The sequence below is a fragment of the Zalophus californianus genome, chromosome 11 (assembly GCF_009762305.2).
Source record: "Zalophus californianus isolate mZalCal1 chromosome 11, mZalCal1.pri.v2, whole genome shotgun sequence".
Classification (NCBI taxonomy): domain Eukaryota; kingdom Metazoa; phylum Chordata; class Mammalia; order Carnivora; family Otariidae; genus Zalophus; species Zalophus californianus.
In genome coordinates this window covers 105,852,316-105,868,018 of record NC_045605.1, presented here as the reverse complement: position 1 = coordinate 105,868,018, position 15,703 = coordinate 105,852,316, and the positions used below count along the sequence as shown (strand labels likewise).

The following is a 15,703-nucleotide window of genomic DNA, read 5'->3' as shown; positions in this document are numbered from 1 at the left end:
GCAGATGCTGTTTCCTCACCTGGGCTGTCTTAGGTGCCTGGGGAAAAAGCTTGGGTTCCTTTTAGATTAGACAGGAGGCAGTGTCCTCAGCCAGGAAAATGCTCTCTGGTGGGTCCTCAGGACCTTTCACCCTTAGGATCGACCCTCTCCTTCCCGTCGGTATGCTTTTCTGTCTGTGCCTCATAAGTACTTAGAAGGCAGAGAAGAAGGTGGCCCTCAGGATGCCAGCCAGCAAGACAGTCCTCCTACCTCTCACCTGTCCCTGCCTCTCACCCCTGCCTGTGCCGGGCCCCATGTCCCTGCCTCTCACCCCTGCCTGTGCCGGGCCCCATGCAGAGGTGCCATCTCTGATATGGCTCAGGACAAGCCGTGACCAAATGCTTGGTGCAGATGCATCTGTCCACAATACCAAGGGACATGTGTACAGGGAGGCGTGTGGTTGCTGTGTGATCTGCACCCAGCCATGCAGCCTCAGGCTCTGATGGGAAGAGCACTTCCCATCATAGGGCCAGGAGATCTGGGTTTCAGACCCGGTCTCTTTGACTGCTGGGCAGGTCATTCCCCTCTGCTGGGCCTCTGTTTTATCTGTAAAATGAAGTTAAGGATCCTCGCTCTGTTTACCTTCTATGGTGGTTTTGAGGCTCAGATGGAATAACGGGAATGAAGGCATTACACAGATGCAGGACACATATGTAGGGACTCACCCAGCCTTCTCGAAGGAAAATCTTACTGGGGTGGGGACGTAAGCTTCGAGCCAGGCCTGGAGGCTTGCTTCCACACTACATGACCCAGTCTGACTCCTGCTTCCCCAATCTGCTTGCTACCCAGGGCCTGTGGGGCCTCACAGGCGGGGAACACCACCAAGGCTGGTCCTGGGCTGGACTTACTGCTGGGGACCAGAGAGAAGCCTGAGAAGCCTTGCTCTCTGGCCTCGAGGTCTCATCTTGTAGGGAAGGAAGGCAGCTCTGCAACCTGTCAGATGCTCGGTGGAAGGACGCAGACTTGGTGCTGGGTCCTAAAGAGGAAAGTGAGGCTGCCGGTGGCCACTTGGTGGGGCAGCTGGGAGGAGGTCCTCAGTGCCAGCTTCAGGAGGCGGGGCGTTTGCTGGGCCACGAAGGGCCAACCAGGAGTCGCTACGTCCTTCCTGGCAGAGGACGCTAGAGACACTGGACTGTGCCTCCTGGCTGTCCCTTGGCCTGCAGACACTGAGCAAGTACCCAAAGCTCTGCTGTCTGCAGCCTCTGAGCAGGTGATTGATTTCTGTCCCCAGAGAACATTAGAGTCCCCTGGATTCTTCACCCTGTTCCACTGTGACCTGTGTTCCTGGGTCCTTTTGCCCTTGGTATGACCTCTTGGGCCATTGCCCAGCCTGGCCTGTCGCTGTTGCCCACCACCAGGCGTGCCCCTGAAGATCCAGCTGTCCGTGAGGCTGACGTGAAGGGCATATTGTAATAGGAGAATCTCCAAGCTGGAGCTACCCTTAGAAGTTATCTCCTCCAGCCAGCGTGCCCCGTCCCCTCCCCGGCCCATGTGTGAATTACCATTAGCTCCTCCATCTCTGCTCAGATGCCCATGTCAGGAGCTCCCCGCCTCTGATGGCCACTCTAATCATTGGGTCATTTTTCCTTCATGTCAACCGCCCCTTCTGAAGTTCCCACTTGTGGACCTAGTTCTGCCCTCTCAGGCCATACAGAGTAAGCCTAACTCGTTCTTGTCGTAAATGAGGCTGAATACACATTACGTTCCAAAGCCTGTTAATCCCCGAGGCCATGGAAGGGTGCTTCGTTCCCATGGTGGGGCGGGGGCTGTCAGTGGTTCTCAAACTCCTCCCATAGCCTGGGCTGCCGGGGAGATTGCTCTGAACAAGAACTGCAGGCTGCTGCTCTTTGATGTCACTTCTGAGATGAGCTTCTGGCCAGTGGGCTCCTGAGGCTCCTTGCCTGGGAGCCTTGGGCCCACCATCTACAATCTGTGGGATCTGTGTGGTCTGGGTGGGGCAGGGGATCAGGTGGCGTGTGGATGGAAAGCCTAGGTTCTTTACCCTGGGTTCCTTAACATGCAGGTGACCTTTCTCACCTGTTTCCTCACACGCTCATCCCCTCATCCTGGTCTCTGTGTCCAGCCAGGACCTTGGTGGGTCTGCACAGACCTGTCACTTCCATTCCTTCCCAGAACCTGAGGCACAGGTCACTAGCTAACAAGTCGCTCGCTGGTGCTGCCTGAGCTGGGCTCCGGGCGGGTGGGCGCACAGAAGGCTGGTGCCCTCTCTCACCCCCACTTTCTGCCCGCCTCTGGGATGGTGCTGGCTCCTTCCCGCAGTACCCATCTTCACAGGGTGTTTGCTGTCCTCAAAGCCCACTGGAGCGGGGCTTCTGAGGGTGGGGTCCTTGCAGGGGGTGGACCTGGAGCCAACACCTCTTCTCTGGACAGATGGACCCCCATTCCTGGCACTCCCCTGCTGGGGAGGGGAAGAACTGAGCTTTTCCCAACAGGGGATCGGCCTGCCCTTCCAGCCCCTTTTTTCTTTTTTGGACCCTTCATTGGTGAAGGCTCTGCTGGCCCAAAGAGAGCCCCCGTGACCCGACTCCAGGCCTGGCACCCTCCCACCCTCACCCCGACATTCTTCCCCTCCCTCCATCTAGCTTCTCCTTCCCTCAGCTCCCCCTTCCTTCCTCTTTTCTCTCTGCACCCTCTCGACCTTCTTCTCACTGGGCCTCTGACTTTCCCCTGAATCTGCTCCTTGGCCTTCCTCTGCTTCCTCTTCCCTCCCTTGGTGCCAGGCAGTGGCTCAGGGTCCCGGCTGCTCCCCCCACTCTTCTGTTGCGGTTGACAACGCGTGTGGAGCTCAGCCGTACTGCCCGAGGGGCCCATGCCCCCAGAGCCACAGGGGAATCTGTTCACCTCCACTGCAGGAACCTTCAGGGGTCCAAGGGATGCCAGATGCCCCCGCCTTTGTTTCCTGGGTGTAGGGCTGTGGGCAGAGCCTGCTCTGGGAGGAGCCATAGGATGCCAGGATATTGCTGGAAACTGCCCCTTTTCTGAAAGACAAGGTCCCGCTCCGCTGAACCCCTCTTTCTTGTTCTCAGCTCACAGGGAGGAAAGCTGAGGCTCAGAGAAAGGAGATTTGCCCACAGCCACATAATGAGATTAGGACCCAGCTCCTCTGCCTCAGGGTGTAGGACTTCTGCAGTCCTAGGCTGTCTGGGTCCGATGGTGTGGTGCAGGTGTCCAAAGGGCCCTAATTCCCGACTTCGTAAGATCCTAGTGTTCCATTCCCTCTGTAAGGCTGGCTGACTAACGGTGTGGATAATGTGTCCCATCGAGGGGGGGTGGGGGTTGGCCCAAGGCCCTGGGGCCCTGGGCTGCAATTCTGTGTAGATAGCGTGCTTTCTGGCCACACGGGGCCCGCTGACCCTAGAGTCATAGGATAGCAATGCTGGGGCTGGAGCAGGGGCAGGAGACTTAGCCTATGGTGCCTGCCTGTCCCTGACTCGCTGGGTGTCCTCTGGAATCATACTGTGGGGGCCTTGGTATCCCCACCTGTGAGGCCCTGGCCCCTCCTTTGGAGAACAGATTGATGCTAGTTGCTCTTCAGGGTGCGAGATCACTCCAGTCCCCAGTGGCAGCCTGGCATCCTCCGTGTTAGGAAGGGTAGAAGGAAGGTTCCTGGAGGGGTGGTGCTGGCCCCCTGAGACTTTGGGAGGTGGATGGCCTCGGGAAGGGAGCCCTGGGGCAGACCCCTCCATTTAGCTCAGAGCCCAGGGGGCATGGGGAGTGACGTGTCACAACTTGGGCTCTGAGCCAGGGAGTCGTCCCAGAGCAGGGGATGCAGGGATTCTGGCCTTCCCCATCCATCTCCCGGAGATGTGGAGCTATGGGGTTGGTCAAGCCTGCAGCCCCACTATGATCCCCTGTACGACTGGGATCCCCAAGGTGCCCATCTCCCTCAGACATGAGAGGCCTGGGCCCCTCTAAGGGAGACGCAAGCCCTCTTCCCATCACCTGACTGCCCTGCCTCCCAGCTCTGGGGAGGGTTGGAGCCCTCTTGGGGGCAGGAGGGACAGGGGTCCAACTGAGGAAGGGGAGAGGGCACCTGGGCACGCGTGGTCCCCGGAAAGTGGTCCTGGGGGGAACCCCCGCCCGCAGACACCCCTGCCTGTGAAGGATGTAAAAAAAAAAAAAACAAAAAAACAAAAAACTTGTTCTGCCTTTTTGTCTTCCCTCCCCCTCTGCCCGCCCCATGGCCCCCCCAGACTGCCTGCGCGTCGGCTGCGCACCCAGTAAGTGGCTTCCCTCTTCTTCTGCAGAGCCCCCAGGGGCCTGGGATGCTGGACGCTGGGATCTGGGGAGGGGTAGCGGGGAGCTAGCTTGTGTGGGGGTTGGGTAGTGGGTGTGGGGAGGGGAGCAGGCATGAGGGTGGGTGGGGATGGAGTGGCTGTGGAGGGCAGAACGGGCCCAGTGACGCTGAACCAGGAAGAGTTGGTGGAGGACCGTGGGTCAGCATGCTCCCTAGGTCTGAGCAAAGGAAGGCCAGGAAGCCTCGTCATCTCAAGTCCTCAGGAGGGTGGGGCAAAGCCTTGGTGGCACCTCCCGCAGGAAGGCCCACAGCCCGCAGGACGTTCCCACCGCCCTACCCTACGGCCAGAAGAAGCCCTCGAGGAGCGGGGACATTCCACTGCAGCTCCAGAGGTGGCCACAAGGGGGAGGGCGAGGCACACAAGAAATAAGATGAGGCTAGGGGAACAGGGTCAGGGCTTCAAAGTTCAGCCCTCCACAGCTCCTGTGGCGGGTGGGGGCTGAGCTCCTGCCAAGCTTGGGGTGCATTCAGAGGGGACGGGGAAGCTCTCGGCTGGGGTGAGATGGAGAGCAGGTGTGGACATTCTGAGCATTCCAGTGTGCTGGGCTCAATGTTCCATCTCCGAGAGAGTGTTTCTGCATGGTGTGCCCTGATGTCACGCAAGAGAGCCCAGGGGCACGGCAGATGCAGGCAGAGGGGCTGTGTGTGCTCAGCGTGTCTCTGTGGGTGTTTGGTCCCTGTGTGCGCATGCCTGGTGAGCCCGGTCCCCGCTGGCCTGAGCCCTGGGGGGCCTGGTGGTGATCTGGGTGTGTAGCGCGGTGTAGCATCATTCTACAGAAACATATATTTCATCCTAGACTTGGGACCGGATAATCCTGGTCTTGAAGAAATGGTCATGATTCCTAAGAAAGGTTCCCCTCTCTGGCCATGTTGGCTGCGCTGTGTGTGTGGTCGCATGTCCAGGTGTGTGGAGTTAACCAGTTGTATACAGAAGGGTCCCACGGGGTCCCTCCGGAGATGGGGGGGCTGCGTGTCTGTACGAAGGTTTCACTGCCAGCAACGGAGCTGTGGGTGCAGACTCACACGTGGGGGCATGGTAATGCTCTGTATTTTTGAAAATTATAGGTCTATGCCTATATGCTGGGAATCTCACTGCTGGCTACACACACTGACATTGAAGTTCCTTAGAAGACTTGGAAGGAAAATATTGGTTGTAGGTATGAGTGTCTGTGTGCAGGGCCTCAGGGCACCAGTCTAGAGGCACCTTTCCCATCAGACTCTATTCCAATGACACCCTTGGAAGTCGCACAAAGTGGCAGTACTGCTATCTGGATTTATGACGGGGTGTGGAACCACCGTGCGAGCGTGTGTCCTTGTGTGTGTGGGTGCGTGGCACGGCTGAAGAGGTGCCGCAAGCTCTGTGTGTGCACCTGTGTGCACGGGGGCGAGACTGTGCGTGCTCGGGGCGGCACAGGAAGCCATATGCGGGCGTGTGGGAGTGCCGTGCTCACTCCCCCCTTGGTGCCGCAGGTAAAGGCCCTGAGACGCTTTTTGCGGGCCACAAGCTCAACGACAACGAGTGGCACACGGTGAGGGTGGTGCGGCGTGGCAAGAGCTTGCAGCTGTCTGTGGACAATGTCACTGTCGAGGGTAAGTGCTCTGAGACCAGGGAGTGGCTACATCTCCAGTGGCCTGTGGATGGCTCTCTTCTTGGTGAAAACTGCCTGGGCCTCCCTCCCTGGGGCAGCATTCTACGGCTGCCATTTCTCCCCGAGGAGTGGTATATTAGGGGGGGCTCCTTGCAGGCAGCACGGCCCCGGATGCCCGTGAGTGCTGGATCAGAGGGTCGGCCGGCTTCTCCAAGGCCCAGCTGCCGGCACCCCTGCCCCCGAGGCCCTTGTGTGGAGGGGAGGCTCCTGGGGGACCCGAGGCCCAGCCCCGGAAATGCTCCCCATCTGCCCACCTCATCTCTGTGTCTGGCCCCGAGCAGGACAGATGGCAGGAGCCCATACGCGGCTAGAGTTCCACAACATCGAGACGGGCATCATGACGGAGCGACGCTTCATCTCCGTGGTGCCCTCCAACTTCATCGGGCACCTGAGCGGGCTGGTGTTCAACGGCCAACCCTACATGGACCAGTGTAAGGATGGTGACATCACCTACTGCGAGCTCAACGCTCGCTTCGGCCTACGGGCCATTGTGGCCGATCCGGTCACCTTCAAGAGTCGCAGCAGCTACCTGGCGCTCGCCACGCTCCAAGCCTACGCTTCCATGCACCTCTTCTTCCAGTTCAAGACCACAGCCCCTGACGGGCTTCTCCTGTTCAACTCGGGCAACGGCAATGACTTCATTGTCATCGAGCTGGTCAAGGGGTGAGGTGCTGGGCCCGGCACCGCTGGCGAGGAAGGGATCCCCTTCCCCTACTGACCACGATCTGGCCCCCAGCCGCTGGCTGAGATATCCAGTCCCCTTGAACCACAGCTCAAGGTGCAGGTCCCCAGCCGCCAGCCAAGGTGGAAAAGCAGCACCCCCTTCTTCCACCCTGGTGACTCCCCAGTTACAGGCTCGCCAGGATTCTCCCAGTTACAGCTGTCCTACGTTCACTGTCTGGGCTCAGGCAGGCCCTTTCTACAGGCAGAAGGCAGGGCCCGGCCCCTGTGGCCTCTCTTGCCTGAGAGGACCCCATCCTAGAGCAGCTCTGTCCTGCCCCCGCCCCCAGAGGGCCCTGCTGTCCCCACAGACCTCTCCCCAGACCAGCTCCTCTTCTGAGCCTGTCTCAGGAGCCGGCTCCTCTGTGGCCCTCCAACCCCACGTTCCCTCCGTGATGGGACTTCACACCAGAGTCCTCTTGCCATTGGGCTGGTCCCTCCACTCTGGGGTCTCCCTCTCCATCCCTTTGTCCTGTGGTACCTGGGACCCCTTGTGAGCCATTGCTCCTCTTTACCCTGCCCTCCCAACTTCGCCCCCGCCTTGACCCAGTGTCTCCTCCCTACTGTGGGGCAGGTACATCCACTACGTGTTTGACCTGGGGAATGGCCCGTCCTTGATGAAGGGGAACTCAGACAAACCAGTCAATGACAACCAGTGGCACAACGTGGTGGTGTCCAGGGACCCGGGCAATGTGCACACGCTCAAGATCGACTCCCGCACGGTCACGCAGCACTCCAATGGCGCCCGAAACCTCGATCTCAAAGGTGGGGCCTGGGGCCTGTGGAGAAGGCCTGGCCTAACCCAGACACCGCCCCCCCCCTCCGCCCCCGGCCGCAGCACGCTCTCCCCTGGCCCTGGGGTCCTCTCTCTCCACCGCCACCACATTCCGATTCTCTGCTGCGTCCAGCCTGATGTTTTCTCTTCAGCTCTCCTGTGAGGCTGCCCTCAACAGGGGAAGCCTGGCCACAAGATGTGCCTTGCGGGGAGCTTGGCGGCCTCGCTCCGGAGCTAGGAGTAGGCAGCCCAGGGCTGCTGAAGGCCTCTTGGGCCTCCAAGCCGGAGAAGCCTGCCTTGGCTGAGGGCTTGAAAGAGAATGGGGAGCTCAGCGTCCTGGCAGGTGCCTCCCCCGGGTGGGGTGGGAGGGGGCAGTTGATAAGGGGAGGAGGGAGTAGCAGTCGTGGACTCCCTGTCTGCTGCCCTAGTTTGGGCATTGGCTAGGCTGACTTGGGGGGTTCTTTTGGACCCGGGCTCCCCTGTAGGCTCTGTGTCACACCAGGGTCACGCATTCCCCAGGGCCTCTGGGGAAGCTCTCAAAGTCACCAACGCCTGCCCTCAGAATGGGTGCTTGAGAGAGCAGGGAAGGAGCCTAGAGCCCGGGCGTTGGACCAGGAGTGAAGACGAGCCCTGCAGCTTCTCCGGAGCCCACCGGGGCAGCATGAGCAGCCTCCACTCGCCCCAGGCAGGCCTCAGGCCCATGGGGACCCCTGCGTGTCAGTGTGACTCAGACTGTGTGGACTTGGGGAGGGTCCTCAGAGACCCTCTTGAATTCACCCCCGTCTTGGAGAGGAGAAAATGGGAGCTTCAGAGGCCAGTGAGCTGGAGGCAGAGTTGGAGCTAGAAGCTGGGTCTGGTGCCGTCAGAGTGCTGCCAGTCCCCCCAGCTCCCAGAAGGGGGCAGTGTGTCACAGAGAATCCGGGGCGGCAAACCCGAGGCGGGGGTCTGGGCTCCTCTGTGTTTTGAGGAGCCAGTGGCCGAGACTGTGTCTTGCCGAAGCTCTGCGATGGGCTGGCCAAGATTTCCAGGGAGTTGGGTGTGATGTGGCCAGGCAGCGGGGCGTGGGGTCAAGTGTCCCTGAGGAGAACTGCTTTCTGGAGTCGCTCACAGTCCCCAGGTCCAGCCCCAGCTGTTGGGGAAAGGGAGCTGGGTTAGAGCACCCGGGAGGGAAGTGAGAACTGGCTGGGAGAGGCCTGAAGAAGCCCTGGGAACAGGGAGAAGGAGGGAGTGGGAGGGGCCCAGGGAGGGCATCACGTCTCTGAAAGGCCCTGATTACAGGCCGGAACTGGAATCAGATGTGTGGGAGAGCTCACGGAACCCGTTCTTCCAGCTGCTCCCCCCGCCCCCAAGCAAGCCTGCCCTGGGCATCTGGGCTTCTCTGGGAGGGGAGCAGACAGATGGCAAAGTGGAGAAAGAAGGAGGAAGAGGTGGGGTGGGTCGTGGGATCTCTGTATGGAAACTGGCGCCTGGGAGGGGATGCTGCAGGCTGGGAGGACTTGTCAACCAGGGGCTGGTGTCCTGGGAAGGGACCGGGGGCCAGGATGCTGAGGTTTTGACCCTCCCCCCTTTACAGGGGAGCTGTACATTGGTGGTCTGAGCAAGAACATGTTCAGCAACCTGCCCAAGCTGGTGGCCTCCCGGGATGGCTTTCAGGGCTGCCTGGCCTCAGTGGACCTCAACGGACGCCTCCCAGACCTCATCGCTGACGCCCTGCACCGCATCGGGCAGGTGGAGAGGGGCTGCGACGGTGAGTGGAGGGTGGAGGAGTTAGGGGTGATTCTGCAGGCTGCAGGAGGGCCAAGCTGCAAGGGGTGCATCGGGGCGGCTCTGGGGCAGGGGTGCAGGGGGTGAAGGGTTGTTTGCCCTTCCTGTTGCCTCTCACCCTGGCCCCTTATCATAGTTCAAGGCCCAGCCTAGCAGTCCCTGAGCACCCGTCCGCTCCCTGCCCCCCATGCCCCTGTCAGGATTTGGCCCTTCCAATCTGGCAGGGTTGAGAGCAGGACCTCCCGCCTGGCTCTGAAGCTTCCACACCTCCTGGGGAGGGAAGGGGCTTGGCTGAGCGGGGGGTGTTCCTTCCTCCTGCCTCTTCCAGGCCCCAGCACCACCTGCACCGAAGAGTCCTGTGCCAACCAGGGCGTTTGCCTGCAGCAGTGGGACGGCTTCACCTGTGACTGCACCATGACTTCCTATGGAGGCCCTGTCTGCAACGACCGTGAGTGCCCGGGGAGGGGGGGGGTCCTGGCCTATGCCCAGCTATGGGGACTTTCTGGGAGCGGGGGGGAGTCTCTGAGAGCCACGCCACTTGCTTCCTTCTTATCCCTTCCTGCCACGAGAGCCAGGGGTGCTGCTGGCTACGGTCCACTCTGGAGTCTTTTCTTTTGGGCCTGTGCAGGATTGCTGCTGCTGAGTCCCTGGGGCGATCTGTTGACAGATGGCCTCCTCTCCTCGGTCGGAGCTGGTTGGACACTGCTCCCTTCACCTATAACCAAAGGCATCAGCCTCTGTTGCTATTCCTGTGAGATTTGGTTGATAGTCTTCCGTGTCTTATTTGTAGCTCCACATACACGCTATGGTGCAGGATAGGGGGCAGGCATTGACCTGCACCCCCTTTCCTCTGGTGCCCTCCAAAGTGTGCAGTGGAAGTCTCTTATTTCTTGCCCAGAGTGGGCCCACTCCCAAGGGGGCAGGCTCAGGCTCAGTTACCGGGAGGCCAGGCCCAGCTGGCTTCCCTAGACCCCGGCTGTGCAGGTCCCTTGTCCCCCCTGCCCCCTGGAAAATCTCTGCAGGTTGTCCCTTGGGGCCACAAGGACACTCCTCCGTGTTCTTGTCTGGTTCTTCTCCTCCCCGTCTGGGCATCTGTCTGCCAACTTGCATGTTGTTTAAGGCCCCTCCCTGGAGAGGGCAGGGTGAGCAGCAGTCTCCACTCCCTCGTGGTTGGTGGCCAGCAGCTGGGGAGAGCTTGGGGCAGGCAGTGGAGAGAGGTGACCTCCTGTCGGAGGGGGGCTGTGGCGTTTCTCTTGGTTGATTGGGCTGGGACAGCAGCTGGGGAGAGGGCAGCCTTCTCAGGCATCACCTGAATGGTCTTCCTTGGGGTAGCCCTGCTGAGAGACCAGGGATGTGACAAGTCAGAGGCCTGCAGAAAGATACACACACACACACACACGCACACACACACACACACACACACACACACACACACACCACAATGCAGCACTGGGCTTCTTCATTTTACAAAGATGGAAACCGAAGCCCGGAGGGGTGGGTGGATTTCTGGGGGGTAGTTAATAGTAGATCTGGGCTAAGAACTGGGGTTGCTGCCTTGCCTCCGTGACAGACCTTGGAGCCTTCGTCGTCTGGGCTCGAGTCCTGAGTCCAGGATCAACCTGCCTGTTTGGGGGCTTGGGCTCTTGGGCAGGCCTTGGTTTTATCCTTCTCCTCTGGAAGTATGTCCCGCCTGTCCCCCTCAGCGTTGTCCCGGTGCTCTCAGGCATGGCCCAGCCTTGAGAACCTCCACATCCCCCTCTTATCTCCAGGATTTTCTCGTCTGACCTGCTACCCTCTGTTCCTTCCAAAGCCCCCAGACGAGGGCCACCTCAGGGACACTCGAGCCCTGGCTGCTGGGGAATAAAGACAGGGCTGGGCCTCTTTCTACCCAGCTTGGTTGCTATACACAGGAGATCTGGAGATGGTGGTAACTTTGCTGCTTAATAGTAGCAATGTCCGCTGATTGTTTAGTGTTTGGCAGCTTACAGGGCCCTTTGAATTTGTTCCTCAATGAAGTCAGGGGATGGAGACCAACCGTCCTGTTTAACTGATGAAGACCACGAGGCCACATGCCCTAAGTCCTAGGGTGCTGGGGGCAGAGTGCGGCTAGGCCCTAGGAGCTGCTGCCTCTGTTACCTCCTGCTGCTCATTTAGGCCCGGGTGCTGGGGTTGCTAATAGTGGGCATTTCTTGCCTGCGGTGCAAGGGATCACAGTCAAGAAATGCCACTGCCCATTGTCACTACTACAGCCCCCACACACTGGAGCCTTCTGGAAGCCAGCATAGTGATTGGTGGGGGTTTAGGGAGTCGCGCCATCTTTTAGCAAGGGTGGGAAGAGAGGCTGGAACAGCTTTTCCAGGTTCCAGGCAGGTGGGAGGCAGGGGTAATCGGGGCTGGGGAGCAGGGCACGTCTCGGGAAGAATCACCATCCCCTAGCATTGGTCTGTGTGTCTGGTGGAGAGCCTGAGCAAAACCATGCAGGTAAAGACAAGGTGGGTGCAGCCTGGCAGCCGGCGGGATTCTGCCTGCTGTTTCTCCAAATGCCAGCCCGGGGGGACCTTCTGAGAAGGGCAGGGTGGGAATCTGGGGCTGGGGGCTCTGCCGTTGCTCCCCAAACCATACTTCCCTCTTCTCTGGGGGTTGTGTCTCCTAAGTCTCCACACTCGGCTATTTCTTGTTCATGCTGTCTCTCTATGGCTGGTCTTGTCGGGGCCCGATTGAGGCACAAGGCCAAGCAGGAACCTGGCCGAGAGGCCTGTTCAGTTCACTCTACCCATGGGCACCAAGGAGCTCTGTGCCTGAAGATAGGGAGGAGGGTGGGCCTGGCCAGGGTGTCTTCAGAGGGTTGGGGTTGTCTCGTGGGGGAGAGACCGGGATGAGGAGAGGTCTGACCTTCATTCAGGACAGCCTTTCCCAACTTGTGGCCTCAGTTTCTCCATCTGTGACATGGGGTGTGAAGGACCTCTGTGTCCCTTTAAGGCTCATTAGTCTGCTCTGAGAAGGCAGGAGATTTAACAGGAGGGAGCCCATCTCTGCCCTGAGAGAGAGGAAAGTGGAGAGAGAATGAAAAAGAGAATATGAAGCGAGAGAGGAAGGGAAGAGAGAAGGAGGGACACTCCCTGCCATGGGGCTGGGGTTCAGGACCCAGGCACTCTGGTTCGGGACGCAGGCACTCCCATCAGTTCTGCTCCGGGGTTCTGTCTTCCAGAGCCCGCCCCTCGCAGGCAGGCAGGTCTGCCCCTGTCTCTGTTTCCCAGCTCATCCTCTTGCTCTGTCCCTCTCTGCAGCCTCTATTGATCTCTTGCACACCTCTCTTCTTTTGTACCCTCTGTCTCTCCCCTCGCTCCCCAGCGTCACCCCCTCCAACTCTCTCCACTTCCCACTCACTGATATTGATTGGCCTCTAGGCGGTTTCCCTTCCTCTCCTCTCACTGCCACAGGCCCCTCCCTCCCTCCCTCGGGGACCATACATTTTCTGCCTGCTCAGAGCTTTGTCAGTCTCTATTCCGGAGCCAGGGGCGTAAGAATGGGATGGAGAGGGCCGGAGGACAAGGCTTTGGGGGACCCCAGCCCTGCTTCGCAGGCTGCCGTCTCTCCTCCCTCCTGAAGCCCTGTAGCACCTTGTAGCCTTCTCTTCTGAGGAACCCCTTCTTCACTTCTGGAGGGCCTGAGGCCAAATGGGAGCCCCTGTCAGCTCAAGAGGTTGGGGAGGTGGCAGTGGCAACAGAGGAGCTGTCCCGGGTGCTGACTGCATTCGGGAGCCGCTTGAAGCACGTGCGCGGCTCTTGGTGACAGTTTTTGCTCCAAGATGGAATTCAGAATGGATAAGCAGGAGCCAGCCCTCTCCTCCCTGGGTGCCCCCATTCTCTCTCCCCTTTCTCACATCACCTCCCCCTTCCTTTTGCCCTTTCTTCACCACCTCTCCTCCCCACTCTACCCCACTATTTCTTTGGCTCCTTCCAGGTCCGTGTCCACCTCCCTCCCTTTTCCTTTCTCTACCCTCTGGCTCCCCCCCACATACCTCCCCCTTCCCTGGTCCTAACCCAACCCAGATTGATGTGGGTGCAGAGGTCACATCCAGATGAGGGGAAGGGAGACTCTCTGCACTTACCTCTTGGGCTATGGTAAGTGGGGAGGGAGCAGATCCCAGTGGAGGGGCACCTAGATTAAGTGGCTTCCTCAGCTGAACATAAGTGACCCAGGAAGGGTTTTGTCTTATGTGGGACACTCAGGGGACAGGTGTCCTCAAAACTCCGTGGAGGGAGAGGTTGAGGCTGGTGGAGGGGCAGGGGGAGTTGAGAGGAAGGACTGGAGGAGTCCAGCAGGGGTGTCCAGGGGGTAGGGGAGCATCCTTTGGGGGAAGTGGTGAGAAGACTGTATGCGTGTGTGACATGTCTTACTCTTGAGTACCTTTGAGGCTCTGGGTCATTGTTTTTGGAGGGTAAGCTGGGAGGAGGTGTCTCTGTGTATGTTGGCCGTTCATCACTTGTGGCCAAACATGTATGTGTGCGCGGATGTGTGCCTCTGTCCATGTGTATACCCCGTGCCCCTCCCCCGCGCTGAGTGTGAGTCTGTGTGCCAGTGTCTATGGGCACATGTATGCATGTATGTGTCTGAGCCTGTGTGTGTCTGCGCGCTCACTCGTGCCTGTATGGGCACGTGGGTGTCTCCACACCCGTCCACATCCTAGCGTGCACGTGTGTTCCGAGGGGTGCGTGCAGAGGTGGCCGTGGCCACATCTCTGCGTGCTGGACCAGAGAGCCCTACTGGGGTTCGTCCAGGTGCGGGGGAAGGGAAGGAGGAGGAAGAGAGCTGCTTCTCTTGCTAGCCTCAGTCCTGTTCAATTATTCAGCAGGGCCTCTTCTCTGGAGCCGGCGGGAGGGGTGCGCGCGCCCGGAGCGGGGGAGGGGCGGGGCGCGCGCAGAGGAGAGGCGAGCGCCTAGCGGGCTAGCCAGGTGCCGTGCGGCGGCGCTGCCCAGCGCCGCCCGCAGATCGGGAGCCGCTCGGGTCCCTCTGCCCTGCCCCCTCCTCCTCCCGCGCTCCCTCTCCCCTCCCCTCTCCACTCCTCTCCTTTCCTCCCTCCCTGTCTCCCTCCCTCCCTCTCTCTTCCAGCCCTCAGCCTCTGCAGCAACACTCCGCTGCCTCCATCTCTCCGCCGGAATCTCGCAGGCTCGCGCCTTTCCTCTGCTCAGCCCCGCTCCCCTCCTCTCCTCTCCCCTCCTCTCCTGCCTTCATTCCCCCCTCACCCGGATTTGCTTCCCTCCTCCCTTCTCCCGCCCCCCCCCCCCACCTCGGCCGCTCCCTCCTTTCCCCGGGCTTCCGTCGGGCGGCAGCGGCAGCAGCGGCGCGGCCGGCCCTAGTCTCCGTCGATCTCCCTCTTCTCCCCTCCAGTTCCCCTCCCCCCTAGCTCGGTTTTTCCGCAGGATTTCCCCCGCTCTCCCATCCCTGCTTGGCCCCCGCGCCTCCCCTGCCTCTCCACCCAGCACCATGCCCCCTCCCCCGGGCGCTCCCCCGGGTTTCTGACGGCCCCCCTGCGCCGCTCCGACCCCGCCGGGATGCGGGCAGCCCCTTAGCTCCTCGGGATGGACCCAGGCGTCTTGGACCTTGGCGTTGCCGCTCGGCGGACCTCGGATTCCCCGGCGGGATCCAGTTGATTTCGTTGGCTCCGGACCGAGGCTTGGGCTCTGGTTTTCCTTCTCTTCACCCCCTTACCCCCCCTCCCGGGGCTCGGAGCCGGAGGGGGGCTTCGCGGGGCTGCGCAGCCCCGCGTCCCCGCCCCCGGCCATGGGGCTGTGAGGCGGCCGCCCCCGGGCCGAAATGCCCCCCGGGGGGAGCGGGCCGGGGGGGTGCCCGCGCCGCCCCCCCGCCCTGGCCGGGCCCCTGACGCCGCCGCCGCCGCTGCTGCTGCTGCTGCTGCTGTTGCTGGGGGCGGCCGAGGGGGCCCGGGTCTCCTCCAGCCTCAGCACCACCCACCACGTCCACCACTTCCACAGCAAGCACGGCACCGTGCCCATCGCCATCAACCGCATGCCCTTCCTCACCCGCGGCGGGCACGGTAAGTGGCGCTGCCGTGGCCGGCCCCCCCCCCCCCACGCCCCCTCCCCGGGCCTCCCGTGCGCGCGGCCCTGGCCCCGCGGGCCGCACCCCGGCTTGTGCGCGCCGGGCTCGGCGCCCTCCGCTTCGAGGGCCCGCGCTCCCTCACCGGCCAGCTCCGGCTCCCATCTTCTCAGCCCCGCCCTCGCCTCTCCAACAGCCCCTTCCTTCCTCGCCCTCAGCTCTGCCTCCATCACTCATCTCTTGCCTCACCTTCACCTCCTTCTCCCCGTCTGGGGTTTGTCATCACCTTCCTGTTTCCGCTCCGTCCCCTCCCGGTCTCTGTCCTTTCATCCTCTGTCCGGCTCGCCCCTACCCGATCTCTCTCCCTCATCGTCTCCTCCA

The 15,703-nt window shown here is 61.0% G+C and overlaps 1 protein-coding gene across 6 annotated transcripts in view; it reads left to right on the top strand.

Annotated features, from left to right (window-relative positions):
- The window catches only part of NRXN2 (neurexin 2), a 98,663-nt gene that overhangs the window by 46,110 nt on the left and 36,850 nt on the right, over positions 1–15,703 (top strand). The window contains exons 10-15 of one of the 6 annotated variants that reach the window (XM_027580348.2): positions 4,254–4,280; positions 5,819–5,947; positions 6,288–6,669; positions 7,301–7,491; positions 9,075–9,248; positions 9,594–9,713. In XM_027580348.2, the coding sequence (XP_027436149.1) occupies positions 4,254–4,280; positions 5,819–5,947; positions 6,288–6,669; positions 7,301–7,491; positions 9,075–9,248; positions 9,594–9,713 (1,023 nt within the window). Of the gene's footprint in view, positions 1–4,253; positions 4,281–5,818; positions 5,948–6,287; positions 6,670–7,300; positions 7,492–9,074; positions 9,249–9,593; positions 9,714–14,282; positions 15,321–15,703 lie in introns of those variants that run through there. The other 5 variants (XM_027580338.2, XM_035722953.1, XM_035722954.1 and 2 more) reach the window with 5 other exon arrangements.